Source organism: Microtus pennsylvanicus, chromosome 11 (assembly GCF_037038515.1).
Source record: "Microtus pennsylvanicus isolate mMicPen1 chromosome 11, mMicPen1.hap1, whole genome shotgun sequence".
Taxonomy (NCBI): domain Eukaryota; kingdom Metazoa; phylum Chordata; class Mammalia; order Rodentia; family Cricetidae; genus Microtus; species Microtus pennsylvanicus.
This window is the reverse complement of record NC_134589.1, coordinates 86,761,306-86,773,365: the sequence shown is the minus strand read 5'-3', so window position 1 is coordinate 86,773,365 and position 12,060 is coordinate 86,761,306. Positions and strand designations below refer to the sequence as shown.

Genomic DNA, 12,060 nt, shown 5'->3' with positions numbered 1-12,060 from the left:
AGTGACAAGGTCCTCAATGGGTTCTCTTCATTTATTTGCATTACCAACTAGTTGAATAGTTGTAGGGTCACAGCAAAGAGTTACAGGCCTGTAGTAATTAGCCTTTTGCTAGTTACTCAAAATAGGAATGAACTACACCCATGTCATTTGTTCTTGGAATGCAGCTAGTTAGCGGAAATGCCACCACAAGTAAGACTTTTATAATTTCATTTTGATCCTAGTAAAAGCATTACAGCCAGGACGGAAACCTCTCCCATGGACTTCCCATTCTATTTTCAGCATGTTCATGTGCAGTGTCTAGTCTGCTGACTCGGACGACACTGCTCACTGATGACAACACAATCAACACAACCACAGTTGAGGTCTTTACTTTCGCAAATCACACCATTATGGATGCACCCTGGGCAAGGGAAAACTGCAAACAGTATACACACATTTCCCAAATTTTGAGGAAGTAGAAACATCAATCATAGTGATGGTATATCTGTGAAATGGCTTTATTCTCTTTGGAATATTCAGGCATGTATCTTCATTTCTTATGTATGTTATTTCTTAGATCAGCAGAGGTGAGTTATTTAAAACAATCATAAACTTGGACTTAGTCTGTGTTAGCTAGTTAGAAAACACAGCTGGAGAGACGGCTCAGCTGTTATGAGCACTGGCCCTTCTTCCAGAGGTCCTGAGTTGAATTCTAGCAACCACATGGTGGCCCAGAACCATCTATAAGGGGATCCAATTCCCTCTTCTGGCATTTAGTTATATATACAGTCAGTGCACTCAAATACATAAAATATACAAATAAAAAATATTTTTGAAAAAACACAACTAAAAACAAATTGCTGCATTATCACTTATTAATTGAATGTTTGGGAACACTGCCTAATGTCTGAACTGTGTGACTCCTAATCTTACACTGAACTCTCACAAACGGACAGTTCCTGGCAAGTTGTCTGCACAGAGCAGGAGTTAGCACAATTGCCGCAGAGGCCATGCATTTAATGCACACTTCAGCAGAGCTGCCCAAGGTCCCACACAGAAGTCTGAGTTTTGCTCCACTTTCCTCAGGCCTCAGAAGAACTATACCTTCTGAATTCTGCAGTGAACTGAACAGCACTGGGATTTTTATGGGTGGGTAACACTGAAGCCAGTGTACTCTCTACTGTCAGGGAAGAGTAAGAAGGAGAAACTGCTAAAGATCCTGGCAAACATTTATAGAAGTTCAGGGGCCAGACTGGCTTTTGGGAAACAGTTGAAGCAATGTTACCTGCTGTAGCACATCTGGGTTTTGCTGCATAAAGTGTAGCAGCCTCTGGCCGGCCTGCACAGACTCTCTGCAGCGAAGCGGCTTCTTGCCCTCCTTTGCTATGTGCTTGAAGAGGTAGGTGACCATGTAGTCTAAACTTGTACAGCAGCTGGAGGAGATGACTGTATCTGTACCAAAAATAAATAACAATTCATTCCCATTATTGAACTATTTGTTCATTCGATTATTGTCTCCATTAAAAAGAGTCAGGATTTCAAAAAGAGTCAGTGAAACTCTAAATCCTTGAGAGAAGGGGTTTGGCTTCTTTCTGTTTAAGTTCTGTGTCTATTACAACACTAGCCAGAAAATGATTCCTGGTCTGAACTGGACAGAATTCCTTATTTGGGACTTGAACAACCTCTGCTCAACTTGACTGGTTATTAAGCATCTATTTAGTGAAAAGTATTTCAGGGGAAATGGCTCCAAAGGGGAAATGGGTGCAAACCCTGCCCTGGTGTCAAAGAGCTCACGGCTTTCCACAGAGGTCACTGCAGCATACAGTGATATAGGAAAGACTCACACAGTCACATACTGCTGCTGGGAAGCACATGGCGACTAGAGGTTGATGTCCAATGTCTTAATCATATGCTACCTTATTATGGGGGCAAGATCTTCTCACTGAACCTGAAGTTTACTGTTTTGCTTAGCAAACCCCAGGGATCTTTCCATCTCCACCTTCCTAAGAGGGACCATAGCAATCTGTACCATGCTTGGCTTCTTACATGGTAGGTAGGACCTGTGCTCACCAACTGAGCACTTCATCAGCTGAACTGTCCCTCTCCCCCAGCCCTAAAGGCGTGCGCCACCACCTCCCGGCTAGAAAGATTTATTTATGTATTAAGCATACAATGCTGGCAAGGAAGGCATCAGGTCTCATTACAGATGGTTGTGAGCCACCATGTGGTTGCTGGGAATTGAACTCAGGACCTTTGGAAGAGCAGCCAGTGCTCTTATCCACTGAGCCATCTCTCCAGCCTGAAAGATCATGTTTTAATGGTGATCAAAGTGAGTTGGATGATGGACATGGCTTGAGAGAGCTTGGGAAGGTTGTTCCTGTGGGCTACACGGAAGAAGATTTTCAGGTAGAGAACAACAAGAGTTAAGAGCGCTGGATTTTGGAGCTGGACAACCTGGTTTCGGTGTCCATCTTTTCCCCGCTGCACTATTACTTTGGAAGGCTCTTCTTCCCTCTTCATTTGTAAAATACTCCGCAGAGCCGAATGAGGAAAATAGACTTCATCAGTAAGTATCTGACACGTACGGAGGACTGACTACATGTTAGGGAAGAGTTAAACATTTCATATAGATTATTGCTTTTAATCTTTATCAGCCCTATAATAGCTATCCTCATTTTATAGGCGAGGCTTAGGGATTTAAGTGACTTGTCCAAGGACTCTAATCAGGTTGGACAGTAGATAAGGAGTTGAACCATGAATGTATACTGTCAATAACTATATTAAAATCAAGTATTAAGCAAAAATATACACAATCATCAAGTGTTTTTAAAATAATGGGGTGGGGGCCGGGCGATGGTGGCGCACGCCTTTAATCCCAGCACTCGGGAGGCAGAGGCAGGCGGATCTCTGTGAGTTCGAGACCAGCCTGGTCGACAGAGCTAGTTCTAGGACAGGCTCCAAAGCCACAGAGAAACCCTGTCTCAAAAAAACCAAAAAAAAAAAAAAAATAATGGGGTGGTGCTGGCTCTGTGGTAGTAGAGTACTTCTATAGTACATTAGGTCCTAGGGGTTTGACCTTCACACCCACAATACAAAACAAAACAAAACAAAACCAACCCCACAATCAGAACTCAAACTGCAGTTGCTACTGGGCTATCACTCACAGTAAGTGGGTTTGCACGCAAGAATGTGTAGGGAATCATGAAAGAAAGTTACCAAAGTAGGCTGGGTTGCTACATGAGAGCATCCAAAAATGGGCAGAGACATTCATGCTTAATTTGAAAGTCAACAGGGATGTTATTGAAAGTTTTCCAAGAAAGTACTTGTTATGTGACCATTTATAATTTTCTTTGCACACTAAAAGTATCAACTCTTTAAGTTTTTTCTTTGGAGACAGGATCTTGCATATCCCAGGCTGTCTTCTCACCTTGGACTTCTGTTCCTCCTAAATCTGTCTTCTTAGTGAAGGTGCTAAGATAGATGTGGCCAAGCCACTATGCATAAGTTAAGAACTCTGCAACTGAGCCACACCCATAGCCCTCATCTAACTTCTATCTAACAACTATTGAGTATATCCAATATCATCTGCATTTTTAAATGAGAAAAGGCTGTGGATGCAGCTCTGGGCTACAGAGCTTAAGGCCTGGAGTGAGGGGAGGGAGGGGAAGCAGAAAGGGAGTGGGAGCTAAAATCCCACTATTCCCTAGTTTATCCCATTTCAATGATTTAGAATCATAACATGACCACAATATGGTTAGTATGATACTACCCATATTTTTTGCTAATGATGACATGTTGACCCAATCCCTGGCAATTTTTGATTAAGAGACACAGAAATAGCAAATAGGAAGCCTCAGCAGAGAAACAAGCTGAGAGGCCAGGCATGGCAGCACATGCCTCCTATTCCTATACTTGGGAGCTGGAAGCAGGAAGATCAGCAGTTTTACTGACCTAGGCTATATGAGATCTTGTCTCAAAAAACCAAAACCCAATTCAAACTGAACAGGAACAAAAAGAAATTGGGGGGGGGGAGCAAGCTGAGAAACAGCTTCTTATTCATCTTATGATGGAGACATGAACGTCTGATAGATCAGAAGTAAAACAGTGACTTCAAGAATGGGGAGCTGCTAGGTGGTGGTAGTGTACGGCTTTAATTCCAGCACTTGGGAGGCAGAGGCAGGAGGATCTCTGTGAGTTCAAGGCCAGCCTGGTCTACAGAGCGAGTTCCAGGACAGTCAAGGCTACACTGAGAAACCCTGTCTCGAAAAAACAACCAACCAACCAAGCAACAAAAAAGAATTGGGGAGGGGGACTAAACTAACCTGAGAGAATGTTCAAGAGAAGAGGTAACCCATGCTTAGCAATACTTAGCAATGAAATAACACCCAGCTTGAAAACTTCCTCAAAACAGAAAGGAGGGCTGTTCTGAGACACAGACAGGATGATGGGAGCCCATACAGCGTCCTGAGGAATTAGATGTTGAATGAAGGTCTAAAGACAGATAGGTATGGACAGTAGTTTTGGAAAACTTTGGGGTAAGATATCTTTGTTTTTGTTTTTGGAGATAGGGTTTTCCTGTGTAGCAGTTCTAGCTGCCTTGGAACTCACTCCATAGACCAAGCTGGCCTCGAACTCACAGAGATCTGCCTGCCTCTGTCTCATGAGTGCTGGGATTAAAGGTGTGCACCACCAACACTGACAAGAAATGTTTTAAGGAAAGAACGTTCCCTGGCATCTCGAAACTGTGGAATTTATGTACTGCTTAACTCACCTTCATCATGCCCCACGCCCAAGGCTGCTCTGGAGGAAGACACCCTGTCCTTTGCTAACGCTGGGAGGCAGCCTAGGAACCAAGCTCTCATTTCTTGAGTTCTTTCCCTTGTTTTTTCACCTTCATTTTTCTATATTTGAAGCCTTGATCATAAAAGTAAACAGATTTAAGTAGAGAGCAATATGCTATCAATCATGCACGGAATTTAAAGTTGTCACATAATTTGGTGACCACACTGCCATGCAAGTTGCATTAAAAGGGACTAATCCACTGAGTCAGCTGCAGAAAAGCCAGGTAAACACTTTAGACTCAAAGGTTGGAGCATACAGCTTTGCAATAAAAGCGAGGGTTTCCATTATGGTTGATTTATGGATGGGACTTTGAAAAAGATAAATGTTATTTCCAGGTAGTTTTAAATGTGTGGAATCACAAGGATCACGGGCATTTGGTCAAATCAGGATGAGCAGTGCTGAAGACAACACATTCACATTACCTTTGTTTTTAAATCTGCAGAGGAAGCTATCGTGAGACTCTGATAATGACTCCTCAAAGAGTGGGCAGACACCATGGGTTTTTAAATTTTATGCTACTTCTTGGTTTTTAGAATAATTTGAAAAGGATTACATCTGTAAAGTCTGGAAATGTTCTGACACCTATTAGGCACTCCCTGTTTGGCACTGAGACAGCCAAGTGCTCTGACGCTCCTGCAAGTGGTCTCCACAGGAAGCACAGCAGTGTTAATAACTCTCCTGCTTAGGAAGACCCGCCATGGAAAGCTGCTCTGAAAAGTTAACTGGGTACAAGAGCCATACAACAGAGCCAGGAAGATGATAATGGGGCCCAGCTGAAATCTGACTTCAGCTCAAAAGTCATCATAGCACAAGGGAGGACTAGGGTCTTGGGGAGTCACCTAAGTTGTGAAAATGTAAGAGGTTGAAGGTAAAATCATAAATGCATGCATAACGCCTTCTATCAGGTGCCCAGTTGTCAAAGCTGCAGCCTTTATCAGGTAGGTCTAGCAGGAAGGTGTGATGAGGAGAAATGGGAAAGACTTTCTGTTTGTCTCTCTCTCTCTCTCCCTCCCTCCCTCCCTCCCTCCCTCCCTCCCTCCCTCCCTCCCTCCCTCCCTCCCTCTCTCTCTCTCTCTCTCTCTCTCTCTCTCTCTCTCTCTCTCTCTCTCTCGGAGACAGGGTTTCTCTGTGTAGCCTTAGCTGTCCTTGAACTCAGAGGATCCGCCTATCTCTGCCTCCTAAATGCTGGGATTAAAGGTGTGCACCACCTCGCAATAAATGGCAAAGACTCTTTCTTAGACACAACTTTCTGAGCAATACTGTACTCATGTGTATACTAAAATACTTCCTAATTAATCCTTCCACTATGTATTTAGCAAGCACTTACTATACAGGGCCCAGGAATAAAGTAGTGATCAAGACCCTGTCTTTTATTAGCCAAAGGGGTCCAGCAGACACCCTTCCCCAAATATTGTTGGGTATTCCTAATGCTACTGGTTACATTCCACAGCTTCACAACAAGACGCTATTATTGAAGACACCACATACTTACAGCATAGAACAAAGAAATCTGTATGGGAATTCTGAAATCCTTATCAGAAATCCAGCTGGCACTCAGCTGGAAGCACTGTCCCTGCTGACTAGCGTTCATAGTGTCAGAAAGTTTTGTGCATGCTACCAGAATAGTAATCACCAATCTTAACCTAGCTATGAACCCTTTCAACTACAATAATGGCCTGCTTGCAAGGCCAATAAAGGCCCACTGGTGCAATGTGGTATGCATATTATGAGAATATCCAACTACTTTTAAAAACTGGATTTAAGGACTGCTTTATGAGATGGAATCCATACCTGAAACAGTTAATGAAGAAGAACTGAGATGGTTATGGTTCTAAGGGAAAACCTACTATTTGTTTGATGAACACAGCAATAAAATGACACCTAACAACACTTTTCCATACCCATAGAGCTGTGTAGTGTTCAATCCTCATCTGAGTTTCTTCTTCTTGCAGATCTACAGATGGATACAGGAATCCACAACTGGATAATATGGAGGGAGGGAGGGAGGGAGAGAGAGAGAGAGAGAGAGAGAGAGAGAGAGAGAGAGAGAGAGAGAGACAGAGACAGAGAGACAGACTGACTTTGGAGGAGGGCTCAGTCCTAAATGGGATGGCATTATTACACAATCTCTCCAGAAAAAGAGGAGGGGTGTTTTCCATCTCAAAACAACAGATCCACATATGAACTCGTACAGACTGTGACTGCATGCACAAGGCCAGCACAAGATTAATGCAGACAAAATCACAGCATGGAGGAGGGGAGACAGGCACAAAGTCCCACGGCTAACCAAGAAGCTACTCACAATTGGCAGTTGCTGGAAGAGGGAAAACTGATTATCTTCAATGTAGTAATATTGTGTATATCAACCATACTCCAGTGAAGACCTCACACCCAGGAGTAGCTGGCCAACACAAAACAGGCATTTTTTTTTTTGGTATGTGTGTGTTGATTTTGTAATAGAAGAGACAGAACATGAAGTTGGGTGGGTAGGGAGGGGTGGGAGGATCTGGGAAGAAGACTTGGGGGAAGCAAAGAATATGATCAAAATATATTGTGTGAGATTCTCAAAGAAAGAAAACATAAAAAATAGAACACTGCTCCTGCCCCTCAGATGACCCAGCAGGAAAAGAGGACTGTGCTAGAATACTATGGTATGAGAGATGTTCATGAGCATGAGATGATGGAACACAAGAGCCCCCACGACAGAGTCAGGTGCACGGTCTGTGTCCACTGTCACTGCACACAGCAGCAATGGCAGCTAACGCTCGGCACCCTTCATAACGCTGTTTTGTCAGGACTCGAGAGCCTTGCTGAATGCGGATCCCAGGCCAGCGAATATTACACTTTGAGACTAACATCTGCTTGCAACTGATTCAAAGCCCACAGTGCTATTATGATGTAAGATAACAGAACGTTAAGCTAAACTGTAATAACAAAAGACAAGACTCCTGCTTCTTTTCACAAAGGATTAACTGCTATGAGGATCTCCCCTCCTGCCATAAACAACCAGAAACAGGACAAAATATATGAAACACAGTTTTCAATTACTGCACAACAACAAGTATAGGACTATTAAACCCGAGGAGAGGGAAATGAATGAGGAAATACCTACAATTGCTGTAGCTCACAGCCCAAAGCAGTCTAGACGGCAGGACAGGAAGGGCAACCCAACTACAGCCAAGTGGTCTCAACGAGCTAAGAGTAATAGGATGGGAACATGGAAGATAGAGGCAGCTACCGCTATGTATAAAGTACCAGAGTGCAGGATCACAAAGGGAGACTCTCCGGTGTCTTTCTTGCAAACATGCGAAGAAGCTTACCAAAGCTGCAGAGCCGAAGGCCAAAATATTTTTTTTAAATATTTTAACTTGAATCCAATGATATAAGCAGTATATAACCAGAGAGTTACAAGTAAACACAGATTTTACATGCAAAGTTCTGCTCACAAAGGTCACATGTGCAGGTACATGAATTAGAAGTGTGCGTCTAGAATTATGGCCAAACTGTTTTTAAAATGCAGAAAAGTAAAATCACATTCTGAAAATATAGAGATGGTTTACACACTTAAAAAATCAAATGTTGCTTATACCAGAGATGTATGACAGCTACAGGATTCAAGTGACAAGCAATAGGTTCTCAGGAAATTAATACTGGTCAAAGAGAACGGGAATATTTTTACATTTCACTGAAATAGCATTCACTACTAGAATACGAAATTTAGCAGGAACTCAGGGGAAAAAATCACAAATTTAAGGCAAATTATTTAATTTCTTATCATCTAAACAGCATGACATTAAAAAAAAACTGCACCTGCATTCGAATTACCAGTTTCACACGAATGAAGTTCTCTAAAAAGGAAATGCAACCAAAACAGCCTCCAAGTCAAATGAAGTCTGCAAGGCTCAGATTAAAATGTGGAATGTTTCAGATGAAAAGTAATAAAAAATACAATTGGTTTTGCTCTTTATTGAATGGAACCAAAAGTTGACATTTCTTTGAAGCCTCGAACTACTAAATTCCATTTTTCTAAATGGTTCTATGTTATCTCTTATTGGTGCAAGCTGTTTTCCGTAAGTTTACAATAGTCAACCTCTATGAAGTACTTTTGTCTGTTGCCATTCTGAATAAACAAAAACTTTTCCATTATCTTAACCATATGTGTACTTTCTGCTATAACATTTAAACACATGAAAAGACATCGATTATTTTTCCCCTAAAACAAGAGTATAATAGTTTTCTAACTATCAGTATTGTGTTTAAAAAAGGTTTTAACATTAAAATCAAAGAACCATTGTTTTTCTTTAGAAATAATTAAACTTCTTATACATCTTAAGTTTCCTTCTTCTGTCTCCATTCTTCGGCCAATTTATTCAGAAATTTCTTTAATTTCGGATAATGAGGAAGGCTGCTGCAAAGAGTATTCTTTGCAACTTCTTCATTTGTATAAAGAGAGAACACAGCTTACAGTAAAAGCCTGTTTTAGGTACCACATAGTCTATACCAACAGGCACATTAGGCTGATAGGTTCGATTCTATGCTCATCTGGAACTGCATAGTCCTCCTTGTTCTTGTTCTGGCCGTCTGCATTTTCACTTGTCTTTGTTTGGATCACCAGCAGTCTCAGCAGATTCAGCACCTGGTTCTCCATTTTCCTCATTTTTAATCTCATTCTCCAATGCAGCTTCTTTTTCTTGATCAAGATCTTCCATCTTGTCCACCTTTTTAAGTTTTTTCTTGGATGCTGCTGAATCACTTGCATCTTTTTTTACAGCTTTATCTGAAGGCTCCTTTCCCCCACCAGATGATACAACCCCTACATTAGCACACTGAACCACCACCTTCTAGGAGAGCTGCAGCTTCCTCATCCACAGCAGCTCCACTGACATGCTGACTCCACTCCTTATTAGAATGAACTGGCAAATCACATACAGAGCACAGATGGGGATAACCCTTCATTCAGAGTCCATGGAAGTCTTCAATATTGCTACTTAGAGGAACGCCCCTCTTTTTCTCAGAGAGATCTCTCTTGTAAGGGGCCAGGACCACGTCCCATTCTCTCATACTCACTGTCAAATTTATGATAGTTATGCGAGATCTAACCAAAAAAAGAATCATCCCTACATCTTTCTCCATCTCTTAATCTGTCATCTTCATAATCCATTCTGTCATAATAACCAGATTCTTGAGAACGACTTCCATGGTCATAATCAAGCACTGGCTTGAGACTAGGACCACGGTCATCAACACTATCTCTTCTAAAGTGCCTTTTTTCTTCCCAGTCGTCCCTAGGTACTCTGCATGGTGGCTCCCGTGTAGAACATCTGCCATCTCTACCATACCTCAATGTAGGGCCTTCTTCAGTTCTCCTTTTAAGCTGTAGAAGGATTTGGGGCAAGTTCTCAGGAGTAATCTTGTCCTCTGGATAACAACTCAGTTCATCTAAGTCTCTAGCAGACAGACCAAAGCTGGCCAAAATATTACTGGCCTGGTCTGCATTACTGTCGCGGTCTTCAGGTGTTGAGAGGACAAAGGGAGTGGACCTCTACTTCCAATGTTAAATATAGACTGCAAATTATAGGAAGAAGTACTAGCAGAGGACAGTGCGCTGTAAGCTCCTTGTTGATTCAGTGAAGAACACATTCTAAGATTCATTAAACTAGCAAGGCGTGCAGTTCCCTGGTTCATCTTTCCAAGAGATGTTGGCATACTTAAAGACTGGGTAGCTGTAACATGCTTGCAATCCCAGCTACTCAGAGGCAAGGGCAGAAGAATGTAAATTTAAGGCCAGAATGGATTATACACTGTTGTCTGAAAAAAAAAAACAACTAACCAAACAAGAGACCAACTAAAACCCCCCTCTACTGATCTAAACCCAACCAATTAAAACAAGTATAGGCTTCAATCTAAACAAAAAGATGGAAGAAAAAGACAAATAAAAACAAAGATTGGGTAGGAAAACACACACGAAGATTGCAAACTCAGACCCAAATGTACAGGTAGTTATACCAAACACCTGAAACTCTCTATATAAAGGGCAGAAAGTCAGCTCTGATACACAGGCCCAATTCCTGCTCTTTCTGTACACTGGAGAAGGTCCATGTCCTAGTTCCCAGGAACTGCGAACATATCAGGATTCACAGTGGGGAATTAAGGCTGCTATTATCCAAGTAAGACCCAGTGTAAACCCAAGTGTCCTTAGAACTGGAAGGGAGGAAGAGGTCAGTCAGAAGACTTCTTTGTAGAATTCTTAGAGATAAAATGCTGCTGCCTTTGATGGTGGTCTGAGACAACGGGCCGCAAACTAAGGGACTATAGATATCTGTATCTCTCAAGACACGAATCCTTGCTGACATCCTGATTTTAACTAGGACCCATGCCAGACACGTAATTTCTAAAATACTGTGTTTTAAGGTATCAAGTTTCTGATAGTTATAGCAGAAATAAGAAATGTGTGTTCTCTAGAAATAATCAATTTTAAATAATAAAGGCATTTTATAACATAATAAAAGGGTGCTGGGGTGGTGAGGTGGCTCAGTGGGTAAAGGCACTTGCCGCCAAGCTTGATGACCTAAGTTTGATCCCTAGGACCTCCACAATGGAAGAGAAGAACTGATTCTTGAATGTTGTCTTCTGACCTCCACATAAACACAAAGGCACACACACCTTATGCCCAAATAATTATATGGCATAAGAAAACTCAAGATATTACCAGACAGAACTTTCAGAGAAAAAAAATTACAACAAATCATGAGGGTCATTTTGTGATAATAAAAAAGGTAAATTCAAGGGAATACTGTAATTTCAAATACTTATGCACCTGACAGGAACTCTGAAATACTTAATATACATATTGATAGGGACTGAACAGAACAAAGTTGTAACTGTAGTCAGACTGTAGTAGTTTTCTCTTGCCAATTCTCAGAACAAGTATATAGAAGAAATTATACAACCAAACAGTACGAATATAGATTATTGGAATGCCATCAACGAATCAGACCTGAAACTTAGAAATGCTCTTTCTTCACAACAATGAAACACAAACTCACTACGAGTACCTGTGTAAAGCTCATGACAGTTTGTACCATTACAGTCTTAATGAATTTAAAGGGCTAAAAACATCACTGAACTGCTGGGCCCATGTGGGGGTACACTCCTTTATCCCAGTCTGCAAGGCAGAGGCAGGTGGGTCTCCGAGGCCAGTCTGGTCTACAGAGTGAGTTCCAAGATAGACAGGGCTAC

At 41.8% G+C, this 12,060-nt stretch overlaps 1 protein-coding gene and 1 pseudogene across 5 annotated transcripts in view; both read right to left on the bottom strand.

Moving 5' to 3' along the window:
- The window catches only part of Ranbp17 (RAN binding protein 17), a 335,330-nt gene that overhangs the window by 31,988 nt on the left and 291,282 nt on the right, over positions 1-12,060 (bottom strand). For 4 of the 5 annotated variants that reach the window (XM_075941352.1, XM_075941353.1, XM_075941350.1 and 1 more), the window contains one exon: positions 1,265-1,431. In XM_075941352.1, coding sequence (XP_075797467.1) covers positions 1,265-1,431 — 167 coding nt within the window. Of the gene's footprint in view, positions 1-1,264; positions 1,432-7,998; positions 8,017-12,060 lie in introns of those variants that run through there. The other variant, XM_075941354.1, reaches the window with a different exon arrangement.
- Positions 9,102-10,920, bottom strand: LOC142859591 (matrin-3 pseudogene; annotated as a pseudogene).